Source organism: Chlorocebus sabaeus, chromosome 1 (genome assembly GCF_047675955.1).
Source record: "Chlorocebus sabaeus isolate Y175 chromosome 1, mChlSab1.0.hap1, whole genome shotgun sequence".
Taxonomy (NCBI): domain Eukaryota; kingdom Metazoa; phylum Chordata; class Mammalia; order Primates; family Cercopithecidae; genus Chlorocebus; species Chlorocebus sabaeus.
Window position 1 is genome coordinate 103254890 of NC_132904.1, and position 12841 is coordinate 103267730.

General features: G+C 37.8%; 1 protein-coding gene across 1 annotated transcript in view; it reads right to left on the reverse strand.

Annotated features, from left to right (window-relative positions):
- GUCY1A2 (guanylate cyclase 1 soluble subunit alpha 2) overlaps window positions 1–12841 on the reverse strand; it is a 330187-nt gene that overhangs the window by 96734 nt on the left and 220612 nt on the right. The window contains exon 6 of the mRNA XM_008020725.3: window positions 2475–2618. Coding sequence (XP_008018916.2) covers window positions 2475–2618 — 144 coding nt within the window. The remainder of the gene's footprint in view (window positions 1–2474; window positions 2619–12841) is intronic.

Consider the following 12841-nt stretch of genomic DNA (forward strand, 5'->3'; position numbering starts at 1 on the left):
CACTTGCATTAGCTACGGGTGAGATTTCCTGCTGCTCCAGATCCTCACAAACAGTGGCACTGTCAGACTTTCAAAGTTGTGTCAAACTAGTAGGGAGAAATACTATATGATACTGTTATAAATTTATATTAATTTGATTACTGACAAAGTTAACTAGATACTTATTGATTACATGTGCCGCAAAAATACTCTCCTAGTTTGTGGTTGTATTTTTATTTTTTAGTTCTTCTTAACAACAGGAAGGTTTTAATTTTAATGTTCCAAACTTTTATTTTATGATTTGCAAATTTTTGACCTGATGAGTTCACAAAAAAATCCTTCCCTACTTGTCAAAATTTCCTAATGATAAATTTATAGTTTTATAATATGAATTTTTACATTTACCTCCCCACACCAAGAATTGATTTGTATAAAGATGCATAAAGTACAAAAGCAATTTCAATTAGTTTTCTTCATGAATAGCCAATAATCCCCCAAGCATTTATTGAATACCTTGTCCTTTTCACACTGATCACTGTCACTTTTATAATTTTTTTTTTTTTTGAGATGGAGTCTCGCTCTGTTACCCAGGCTGGAGTACAGTGGCGCATCTTAGTTCACCGCAACCTCTGCCTCCTGGGTTCAAGCAATTCTTTGCCTCAGCTTCCAGAGTAGCTGGGATTACAGACACCCACCACCACACCCGGCTAATTTTGTGTATTTTTAGTACAGACAGGGTTTCACCATATTGGCCAGGCTGGTCTTGAACCCCTGACCTTGTGATCCACCCCCATCAGCCTCCCTAAGTGCTGGGATTACAGGCGTGAGCCACCGCACCCAGCCTGTCACTTTTATAATTTATCAATTACTCTTTGATGCCCTGCAGTCTCATTAAGATGGGTTTAGTTTTGGATTCCCATGACTTAACTTTTGCAGAATTCTTTGGAATTACTGTGTCTGGGTACTGATGGACATCTTTTAATAGTTCCTGAAAATAATTCTCTTTTTGTATTTACTCTATTACCTCCATTTGGAACCTCAATTGAATACATATTACATCTTTCCACTCTCTCCTCCCTGTCTCCCACATATTTTATATTTTACATTCTCTTATTCATATTTCCCATTTTTAAATATCTCAACTTAGTTATTGATAATTTCTTCAGTTCTTTTAGTGAATAAATTCTTGCTTCATCTATGTCTAATCTGCTTTTAAACTTACCCACTTTGTTCTCTCTTCTTTTCTTAAGCATTATGTTGATTGCTTAGAAGTTCTCTGGTTCCTTCCCAAGTCTTGTCCCTTTCTCACAGTTTTCAGCTTATCTTTTTATTTCTTATAGTTACGTTAAAAATTGTCATTTTAATTCTGTGTCTGATAAGTGTGATATCTGAAAACATCCCAGATCTGTGTTTTTACATCTATAATGTCCCCTGGTTCTTCCCCATAGTGCTTTGTTTTCGTGTGTGTGTATGTGTGTGTGGCTTTTTTCTTTTGTTTCTGGTATTAGGTTATCACACATTTTAATAACCTTCATCTTCCAGGTGGGTTAAATGTAAAAACTCATACTATAAAACTGCAAATTTATCATTAGGAAATTAAGTCGGGAAGGATTTTTGTGAACTAGTCAGGTCAAAAATTTACAAATTATAAAATAAAATGTTTCATTTAAAACATTAAAATTAAACCTTCCAGCTTATCGAGAATAACTAAAAGATAAAAATACAACCACAAACTGGAACCTTATTTTTTATAACACACAGAATCTGTGAAAATTATTTGAGGATAGGATTGAAGCTGGCATCTTCTGGGAGGAATAATATTTCCTAGATTCCTTCTACCATTGCTAACAACAGGGCTCTTCAGTTAAATTCACCAACTACGTTTTTTTTTTTTTTTTTTTCAATATACACACATAGTGTAATTGTCATGTTTTTCCCTTTCCTATGAGCTCAGAAGTGCCTAATAGTTTTTTTAAAAACTTTTAAAATATATTTAACCCAATATTTTTTTTACAGTTTTTACAGTTACTAGGCTGCAATCTTCAAACTCTGCCACAAGAAAAACTCCAGAAGTAACTCTGAGCTCTGAAGTTTCAGCTGTATATTACCTACAGGAAGTTGTGCAGGTCCTCCATTTTCTTGCTTTTTTTGTGTCTTACTTCTTGGATTACCTCTAAAACTCTGAATCTCACCATCATTCTTGCTTGGATGTGATGACCCGGTCACTCACAGTAAGTTCTTCCCTTGGGTCTAATCTTTTAGCTCTTTCTTTCCTCTACAGTAATTTGCCTTCCACAAACCTTTTCCTATCTTGCACCTATTCCATTTGTTCTTTTCCTGGATTTATGAATTATCTCTAGTCACTCCTTGTCCTCCTTAAGCACCCAACTTGTCTAGATCTATAAATTACAAAAAGTAGAACTCAGAAGGGAATTACTTGCCTCCTCCAGTTAATGGTGCACTTACTACTCAAACCAGATTGTTGGGAGGGTTACCTGAATCGGTCTTCCATCAGGTGTCAGCACCTCTTCTGAAAGTTCCATCATCTTCAAGGCCATCAGAGCAATGGGTTTAGCATGGCAGAGGCTTTTTCTGTGGAGCCCTGCTGCAACACAGTAGGCATCACCTATTGTTTCCACCTGCAGCAATCAGATAAATCAAATGCAAACGTATGATAATGAGCCCGAAGAGAAATGATTAGTTATCTGCAATCACAAATGTTGCTGAAAAACATGTCAGCAAAACATCAATAAATTAAGCAATTAGACAACTGTGTATAATCACAGCAGAGTTTGCAAACAGCCACAGTCAAATACTGACATCTCATTCCAGGGTTGTTCATTAACACTATCGCTAGAGATATCATTGAAAAGAGGAACAACTATAATATAAAATAATTATCCCCCACGAAAATAGAACTGTCAGTATTTTGCCTAGATAATTTCCAAATAATCGCCTTTTCCAGAGCCATCTCTTCATCTCCTTCCAACTTTGAAGTATTCCTTTGGAAAGTATTTTTTTTCCCAATTTTTCCACCTGAGGAAAATTGTTCCACACTTTTAGATATATCTGTAATTTTTCATCAGGTCTGTTCTTTCTTACTCTTAAAAATTGTAATGCCTAATGTTGCTTAAATATTCATACTGCATACCATTAATTGTGTCAACCACTTTATGTACATGGTCCCATTTTATCTTCACAAATATCCTACATCAAAGAAACAAGTATTAGGCCAGGTGTGGTGGCTCACACCTGTGAGTACTTTGGGAGGCTGAGGCAGCGGGTCACAAGGTCAGAAGATTGAGACCATCCTGGCCAACATGGTAAAACCCCATCTCTACTAAATATACAAAAATTAACTGGGCGTAATGGTGTATGCCTGCCCAGCTACTAGGGAGGCTGAGGCAGGAGAATTGCTTGAACCCGCGAGGCGGAGGTTGCAGTGAGCCAAGATCACACCACTGCACTCTAGCCTGGTGACAGAGTAAGACTTGGTCTCAAAAAAAAAAAAAAAAAAAAAAAAAAAAGTGGCACATATACACCATGGAATACTATTTAGCTATTAAAAAGATGAGTTCATGTCCTTTGCAGGGACATGGATGAAGCTGGAAACCATTGTTTTCAGCCAACTAACACAGGAACAGAAAACCAAACACTGCATGTTCTCACTCATAAGCAGGAGTTGAACAATGAGAACACACGGACACAGGGAGAGGAACATCACATGCCAGGGCCTGTCAGGGGGTGGGGGACTAGGGGAGGGATAGCATTAGGAGAAATACCTAATGTAGATGACGGTTGATGGGTGCAGCAAACCACCATGGCACACGTATACCTATGTAACAAACCTGCGTGTTCTGCACATGCACCCCAGAACTTAAAGTATAATTTTTAAAAAAGAAACAAGCATTAGTGATATTTGAAAGATGAAAAATTGAGGTGCAGAGCCCCATCCATAACCACATAATTGAGAGTCAACAGCTACTGTATGGGTCTACTCTCTTCTAATTCTGTTGTCAGCATCCATTCTGAATGGCCATTGCTGTTGATAAATATTTTAAATATTTACCCCATTTCCACAGCATAGAACATGGAATAAAAGTTCTATTACTTTAGATAAAAGCTCTCTAATTATCCACAATAGAGATGGTGGTTTAATGGCAAAAACTGCAATTACTTTTGCACCAACCCAATAAAATCCTCAATAGTTTTAATATTAATTAGGCTGAAGTGATGAAAAATTGTACTAAATGCACAATTCCAGTGTCACTTTTTCTGTGATGTGCTCCATGTTCCTTCCTTTAGTTTTTATCAAATTATTTCTCAAAGAACTAATCCTTTCTTTATTCTATTTCAACAGCACTTCCACATATCTCTGCTTTAACATTCAGCACAAGCTATAATCATATGTATCTATATAAAGTCAATACGTATCCCTGGCTACGATGTGAGCTTTTAAGAAATGGGACTATGTTTTCTTCATCTCTGTATTCACAGAACTTAGCATAATGTCTATAATATAGCTATTTATTAAATAATATTTATTGAATATTTGCTAAATGAATAAATAAGTCAATCAACCATGCTAACCATAATTACAGTAAGTAATTTTCACTCTTGGCTTATTTTCATCATTCATTTTATGAGCGCCACCTAGATCTGTGTGCTATGTAGATCTGTATAGGAAAATGCATCAGTGATGGAGATGCTTCCAGCATAAATATACCAAGAATTATAAAATATTCTATTATTTTGAATATCAAAAATTAAATTTCCATGTAAAAGCATTCCAACACTACAATATTAAAAAGATATACTGCATGAAATTATGTGAGCACTAATTTAGGGAATATTATGAGAACACTTAAAATGCTGCAAAACTTATCACTTGATCATCAGGAAATATGCATCAAAACTGATTCAAATACCCCCAGAGCTATCATTATATTCAAAAATTTGACTTTAAGACCTGTTTTCTGATGCCAGAAAAATGAAAATAAAATTATACTGTAAGAATAGAAGACAATGCAATATGAGTTGGCAAAGGTTTTATTCCAAAGACTAAAATATACTTCCTGGAAATAATTCTCACTAAGGAAGACACCCATCAAAGAATAAACATCTAAAATGTGGCTATTTACTATTTTTCCCCTAATAAGACAATGTTCTTTGCTAATCCTCATATTATCCCACCCTTTCATATTTATTTCTGGTTTTCAGATACCAGAACATATAGTCAGTAAATTGCCTGCACAAATCAAAATGCTTTGCAGTCGCTCTGAACATGCAAGTTCCTAGAGCACAATCACTTCCTGAAATGTCTATCATCATCATCGTCATCCTCATCAACATCTCAATTATCTTTTCAGAAAAAGATGCACTGAATTCCATTAAATGTGTATTTCTAGAATTTGCACAAGAATACACAGAGATTAGTTATATGTTGCATTTTCTCCTTAAAAAGTTGGACCAATATGTTACCAACTGATATGATATATAAATGAATGAAGTACAAAATAAATATGGGCACAATGTAAATATAGCAAATTCATATTACAATTCATACATGATTGTATGAAACTTTAAGACTAGGCGTGGTGGCTGACACCTGGAATCCCAACATTTTGGGAGACCAAGGCAGGAGGGCTGCTTGAGTCCCGGAGTTCAAGACCAGCCTGGGCAACATAGTGAGACCTCAATCTCCTCTACAAAAAAATAAAAAATAAAATTATCCAGGTAAAGTGGCCCTTACCTATAGTCCCAGCTAGTTGGGATCGCTAGAGCCCAGGAGATCAAGGCTGCAGAGGAAAAGAGGTTCTGACTAATTGTACAGGAACTCTTAAAGCTTCCTCCCAGATGTGACATACATATCTTCTTTTCATGATTTATTGACCAGAGCAAGTTACATGGTTATGCTTAACATATAGAGAATGGGAAATGGCAAACTACCTTGTGCACAGAAGAGAAGAGTCAGAAATATTTAGTAGACAGCATTAATGAAGACATGAATGGATAATCACACATTCTCTAATATCAAAATATCTGGAAAGGTTAAGTAATTGGCATATACATTAAGTAAAGTCTAATATATCTTTGTGATTTTTTTTTTCTTTCCAGATATATTCAGCCCCTGAAGAATACTGGCAGAAACACAACTGTCTTAATGCAGCTTTCCAGGAATGCTCCATTTTTTCTGTCTTCTTCCTTCCTCTAAGGCAGCTCTATACGAGTTTAGCAAAATTAAATATATGTGGAAGTGTTAGCAGATTCCTTCGAAGTAATTAGTGGGTTTTGCTTCATGAGGAGCAGGAAAAGTGAAAGTGACATGTATCAATTCCATTGCTCCTGAGTTTATTTCCTTGAGCTAAACCAAAATGAAACAAGGGGGCATTGTAAATAGACTACAAAAAAAAAAAAAAAAAAAAAAAAAGAAACCTGTCCAAAAAGTTGACTTTGTTCTGAATTCCTTTATAATTGCCTCAGTGTTTTTATATAGTTTTAAATACAACGGACACAGTTTAAAATAGTGCATTTCATTTATTTTCACCATCTCCCACCTGTTCGTGAATGGCACTGGATAAGAATAAAGATGGCTAAACTGAGCATGGAGATGGGGAAAAGATAATGCTTATGCAAATGTCTGAAAAACTTACATTATTTTCTAAACATAGAAGAGGAGGCTTAAGTACTAAAAATATATACAACTGCTCCCTTACATATTACTATAGCTGCTTTTATAAAACTTTAAATAATTTGCCTATCTCAGTTTATATTTTCTCAAAACTTTAGAATCAAAATCCTTACATTATTCTAGAAATAAAGGTGGTATAAATAAATATATTAGAGCTATGCATTCACCTTGTTTTTTGTTTGATTTTTAAGACAGGGTCTCACTCTGCCACCCAGACTGGAGTACAGTGGCATAATCTGGGCTCTCTGCAACCTCTCCATCCCGGGCTCAAGCAATCCTCCCACCTCAGCCTCCCATGTAGCTGGGACTACAGGCACATGTCACCATGCCTGGCTATTTTTTTTTTTTTTTAATTTTTTTAGAGACAGGGTTTCGCCATGTTGCCCAGGCTAGTCTTGAACTCCTGGACTCAAGATATTTGCCCACCTTAGCCTCTCAAAGTGCTGGGATTACAGGCATGAGCCCCTGCGTCCATCCCATTTACCTAGTTTATTTTAGTTTTAGATCATTTAAAAGAATTTCTTTTAGTTACTAATAGAATTTCATTCCCATAACAGTTTTCTCCTTGCCCTCTAGGTTAATACTCAAGAAATATCTGGGGCTCGGTATTGAGGATAGGATTAGCCAAAAGAACAATGTACACAATTAGGCAATTAACCATCCCTGTTCCATGGGACTCGTGACCACCTCAGTCCTTCGATCCCACAGTCCTAGATCTGTCCCTCTTTGAATTTTCTATGGGGCATAAGAGCAGAGGGTCAGAGAGCTCTGGTAATCTACATTACTGAACAATCTTCCCTGGATACAATCAAGAGAAGGAGCAAATTAGAAAGTCTGCTTTCCAGCCATTTTGTGTTCTAGGGGACTCTAGTTCCTTAAAAAGAGACAGGGAGAGAAGAGATATTGGAATGAGATGTAGGCAGACAGATATAGATAAACTTTAAAGATGAGAAACGCCTTCTTTTCCCTCCTAGTATCTCACAGAGCACCTGGACATCTCATCATGCTCAGGTGGGTGAAAGGGGACTGGTAAATGTCCCATATTCTTCATGGTCTTATTGGCTGTCACCAAGAATGCTTGGTTCTTAGAAAGGACGCCATATTTCCCTTGCTGAGAGAACTGGGCCATACCTGCCAGCCCAATCAGCTGACATCTGGTGTGGTTCCTGGGTGACAGGGAGGATGGGGCATAGTAGATGGCTTCTCCAATGGTTGGCCAAGAGCCTGAGTCCACAAGCAGTTGTGGAGGTCCCTGGTGACTAGAAACTGAACAATGAGATCAATGGCGGTCTGCATAAGAATATCCAAAAGGCTGGCCAGGAAACACACACACACACACACACACACCCCTATGGCCCAGGCCTTCATGGATACTTACTAGTAACAGAAGAGTAGGAAAAACTATGGTCTTGGGGTAGATTAAGAGGCTCTCTACTTTTTGTCCTTCACTTTAGACATACACAGCAACTTGCCACTGTTTATGTCCCTGTTTTGCCAGATACTCAATAGGGTGGCTGGAATGAACTCCTAACCAAAGATGAAAATCTGTATGATTGTGGTCAAGCAAAGGTATCAGGTCCATGGAATACTCACTGGACATACTCGAAGATAAGCAGCTTGCCACCAGCCTTGAACCCAGTCTTTCGTTGTTCCTGAGGTTGCAGTTCTTTAAGATACACTGACCGTCTTTGAAGATAAGTCATAAAGATCCACATCAAAAAGAGACAGGAAGGCCCTGACACAGATAAGGTTTCAAGCCACGTAGATGAAAGAATGCAGTTTTCATCATTTTCCTGGCTTAGACAAAGTGATAGGCATGTTCATAGAAGCCACATTCTTGAAGTTGGGAGCACTAAAAGTCCAGAACCAAGATGCAAGGAGGTCAGCACACAGACATCACTGTTGGCCAAGCACAGGTCCAACAATAGATGGCAGATGATCTGGAGCAGGGGCAACTTCCAAAAGTAGGAGTTAGCTACACTGATACCAGAATAGCCTGAGTATCTCCATGGGCTGCCCTGCTGAAGGTAACCTGGCTTTTCCTCCACGTAACAGTTGGTATTTCAGGAGTTGGGCTAGAGGTCCCTTTAAAAATAACAGCAATCTTATCAGGTTCTGGAAGGTTGTAGTCTGAGGACCAGGTGAAGAACCTACAGTTGATATCCTGCTCCTATAGGACTGGGGCATGGGATCCTTGCCATGTGACTGGAGTGAAAGGAAATGCCACTTGTCCAGAGGATCTGACCCCATATTGTTTAATGATTACCTTGTTTCTGAAGTAGAGGTTTGTTCAAAAAAAGAATTTGAACATGTAGCATGTCCTTAGATGTCTGAACTCTTTTTACGTCTTAATTGAGATGGCCCTCAGCAAATCTGCATCTTAACCCCTATGCATGACCTTTGGGTGGGGGTGGTTTCAAAAGGCGGCATCTCAGAAGGTGAGTCTATTTTCTTTGATGAAATCTGTGGTCTCATCTCTGTGTCACCGTATCCACCCAAACTTGGGCTCCAGCTGGAGGAAGGCCCTGTTAGCCTGTGCATGTACTGTCTCCAGCTGCAGCCTTCAGAAAGTCCTTGGCATTCAGAGGCCAGGGCTTTGCCTCCTCCTTTATCTCTGTCACTTTATTTTCCTTCATCATTTCCTCTCTTCTCTACGTGGATATCACTTCATCAACTCTTCTTCAACCTACATTTCTTCCTCCACTAGCCCCTCTCCACCTTCTTTTTACACACCACCTCCTCTGCTTTCCTCACCTCTCCTGCTGCTATTGAGAAAATGGCACACTCTTCACTTACCACTTTTTTAGCAAACTCACCCTACCAGCTATTGCCTGAGTCCCAGTCCCAGTCACAACCCTGTAGGTTATTCTCCCAATATTTATGGGGGTTGAGAGGGCACTCCTTCCTGAAAGCAGGATGCTCACCAAGACCAGTGGTGCCAGTAGAAAACTAAGTCATCACAGGCAATGACTGGCAGGGTGGGGTGACCTGAAAATTGCCATACCTCTGGCTTCTAGCTCTAGAGGAGGGAGTGCCCTCCTCTAAACAAAAGAGATAAACAAAACTGAGGAAGAAGAGGCTCCACCTCCCAGAGGGAACAAAGAAACAGCCTCTACCTCTTTGGCAGCTGGGCATAAGCATATGCATTTTAATCAGACATTATATTGTGAATCTACCTCCACATTTTAATTTTATCCTTCCCTATAAATGTGATTACCAAAAAGGAAAGTTATTAAGATGTTCTTTTGAGTTTCTGTAAGTAATCTTGTAGTCATTCAATATGAAGATCTGTATTATAGGATCTTATTTCATGATGCTAAAGGTTAATATTCTAGCAATAATTTTTGCATATTAATGAAATTAATGTTGTAGAGGCTGGAGCTCCGTACTTGTTCTCCATGTGAAGTCATGGGTAATATCTACAGAACTGAGGTGTAATAAAGAGTCATTAAAGTAACCTCATAATACCTCGAACTTTCTATGAACATTACTATCTGTCATATGAAGAACTGAAAGTCCTCAGTGGGTACTGTCATTAACCTACAGTGGCACTTCAGAGAGAAAAATCTGTGTACACAGGTACCCACTCCTTGCATAGGCTCAGGGAAATAAGAGGTCATCTGCTCCTAAAGCCCACCATCATTTTTAGATGTGGATAGCTTTTTTCTCCAGTACAGCTTTAAATTCAAAGCCTGATTCTCAGAGACCCTAACAGAGAGGATGGATTGAAACTAGGCTTATTTACTCTTTCTAAAGGCCCCTGAAAGGCTCCTGGATGCACATATTACTTTTAAAGGAGAAGATGCAAAAAGAGAAGAAAAACCATTTCCACTTCACTGAGTACATGACTTTTTTAGGGCACATCCCAAACAAAACTGCAAACTAGGCAAAGTCTATCTCAGGACTCCGCCCTCAGTATTTTCAAGTTTTCTTTCCTGATTTCTGGATCCGTAATTTTCTTCCTTTTTGTTTGGCAAGGAGGGATCTGTAACTTTCTTACAACCATACCTGATGATGGACAAATTTCTATCACTCTCGCAGTATGTATCATGTTAATCTGTGTGTGTGTGTTTATACTCCTCTCTGCCTACTATATATTTACTTAACTTTATATCCCTGGACCTGAGTATAGTATCAGGATGCCCATAAGAGTTCTATTAAATGCTTTAAATTGCATCCAATTTCTACATTTTAGGGTCAGAACTGGCCCTTAAGCAAGTTTTCAGTTGCAAAATTCAGGACAACTTGCATAAGAATCACCTAGAAGGTATTTGTTAAAAATTAGATTCCCAGGCTCCACTTGGATTTACTGGATCAAAATATGGATATAAGGGCCAGCTATCTGCATTCATAAGCTTCAGTTGTTTTATATGATTCCCAAAGTCTGAAGACTTCTGTACATGAAGTGAGTTAAAAATGGTATAATATTCACCTGGATATTCCCCCTTTTTTTTTTTTTTTTTTTTTTTTAAAGAGCAGTGGCTTTCAGAAAGGAGAAAAGCACTTCTAACCTGATCCCAGCTATTCCCATGTACTCCTTCTCTGTATTCCACTCTATCCATAGGGGTACAAACTTTTCCAGATATTTCCTTGTTTGTTGAAAGTGCAGACTACAACGACCAGTCCAAATGTGCACATGCACACGCAAACACACCACACATGCTGAGAATCTAGCACACTAGGCATTCAATGATCCAAAGAAAGTTTGTTGGGCTCAATTAAACACACCCAAGCTCATTGTACATAATGATTTAGCAATTCAAATGGAAACAAGTTTAAGGATTTACTGACAAGGCTACTTTAAAAAAGACCCTCTTCATTCTTTCTTTACAAAAAAAAAAAAAAATCTGTCTCCTTACACTCATTTTAGTTGAGATTTTTGACCCAAATACGGCTGCTTTTAAGGATGTCTCTACAGTGCTCAGCTGGTACAGTGTTGAAAAGGAGGTCATAGATATAAATAGAACAGTGATTTGGCCTGGGAACTACTCCCAAATGAAGGAAAATGGATTCCAAATGACTGCCTATTACAGAAAGCTCTCCTCCTGATAAAACTCTCAGTAGGTCTTTCAATGTGCCTTCCGGTTCCTGCACAGGAATCTCCATCGTGTGGAAAATACTGTTTCTACCTCCCAGGTTGTTTATCATAAAGGATACTGAATACTGAAGCATGTTAGGAAAGAGAAACACATTAAAATATCCAGTCAAAATTTCATTCTAAATCATTGTTAGATGTGGGCAATTCTAAATTTCTGATAGTCCTGTAAGATCTTCAACAACAGGGCTCCAGTTTCCCAGGTTCATCCACCTCAACCACTGTAATTTACTCCATGTCCCAATCAAAATGGATAACTCAATCTTCTTTGCAAACTTTCTGTACCTCCCACCACCATATTAATATTCAAAGTTATTGCTCTACCTAGAGTTCATCCACTCACTCTTTATAAAATAATATCAAGTCTATTATTTTTCAAGGATTTCTGATACAAGAACTTTAAATATATCCCCAGAGGATGGTGAACGTCTGCTATATTTTGAATAAACACATAAGGAGTGCTAAATAATGTTAATTGATATCACAAAAGTAAATCCTGTGACCCAATTTAGCATATCAAGTGAAAATAGGAATTCATTTTTTAGTATTTTTTGTGTGGTGGTTTCTTTTTTATTTTTTATTTTTTATTGTGGGTATACAGTATATATTACATATACAATATATATAATTATCCTCAGTTATTTTTAAATGTACAATTAAAATATTTTTTACTATAGACATCCTGTTGTGCCAGCAAATACTAGGTCTTATTCATTCTTTCTCTTTTTTTGTGCCCATTAACCATCCCAACTTCCCTAAGTCAACCCTGCTACCCTTCCCAGTGTCTAGTAACCACCCTTCTGCTGTCTATCTCCATGAATTCAATTTTTTATATTTTAGCTTCCACACGTGAGAATGTAGGAAGTTCTTTTTTTTGCTTTAAAACTTTATTAAAATAAAGATTAAACCTGAAAAAAGAACAATCAGAATGCCAGCCTTTTGCATAAAATCAGCAAGAAAGAAGAAAGAGAAAGGGAGATAGAAAGGGAGAGAGAAGGAGAGAGAGAGAGAGAGAAAGAAAGAAAAAGGGAGGGAGGGAGAGAAGGAGGGAGGGAGAGAAGGAAGGAGGGAGAGAA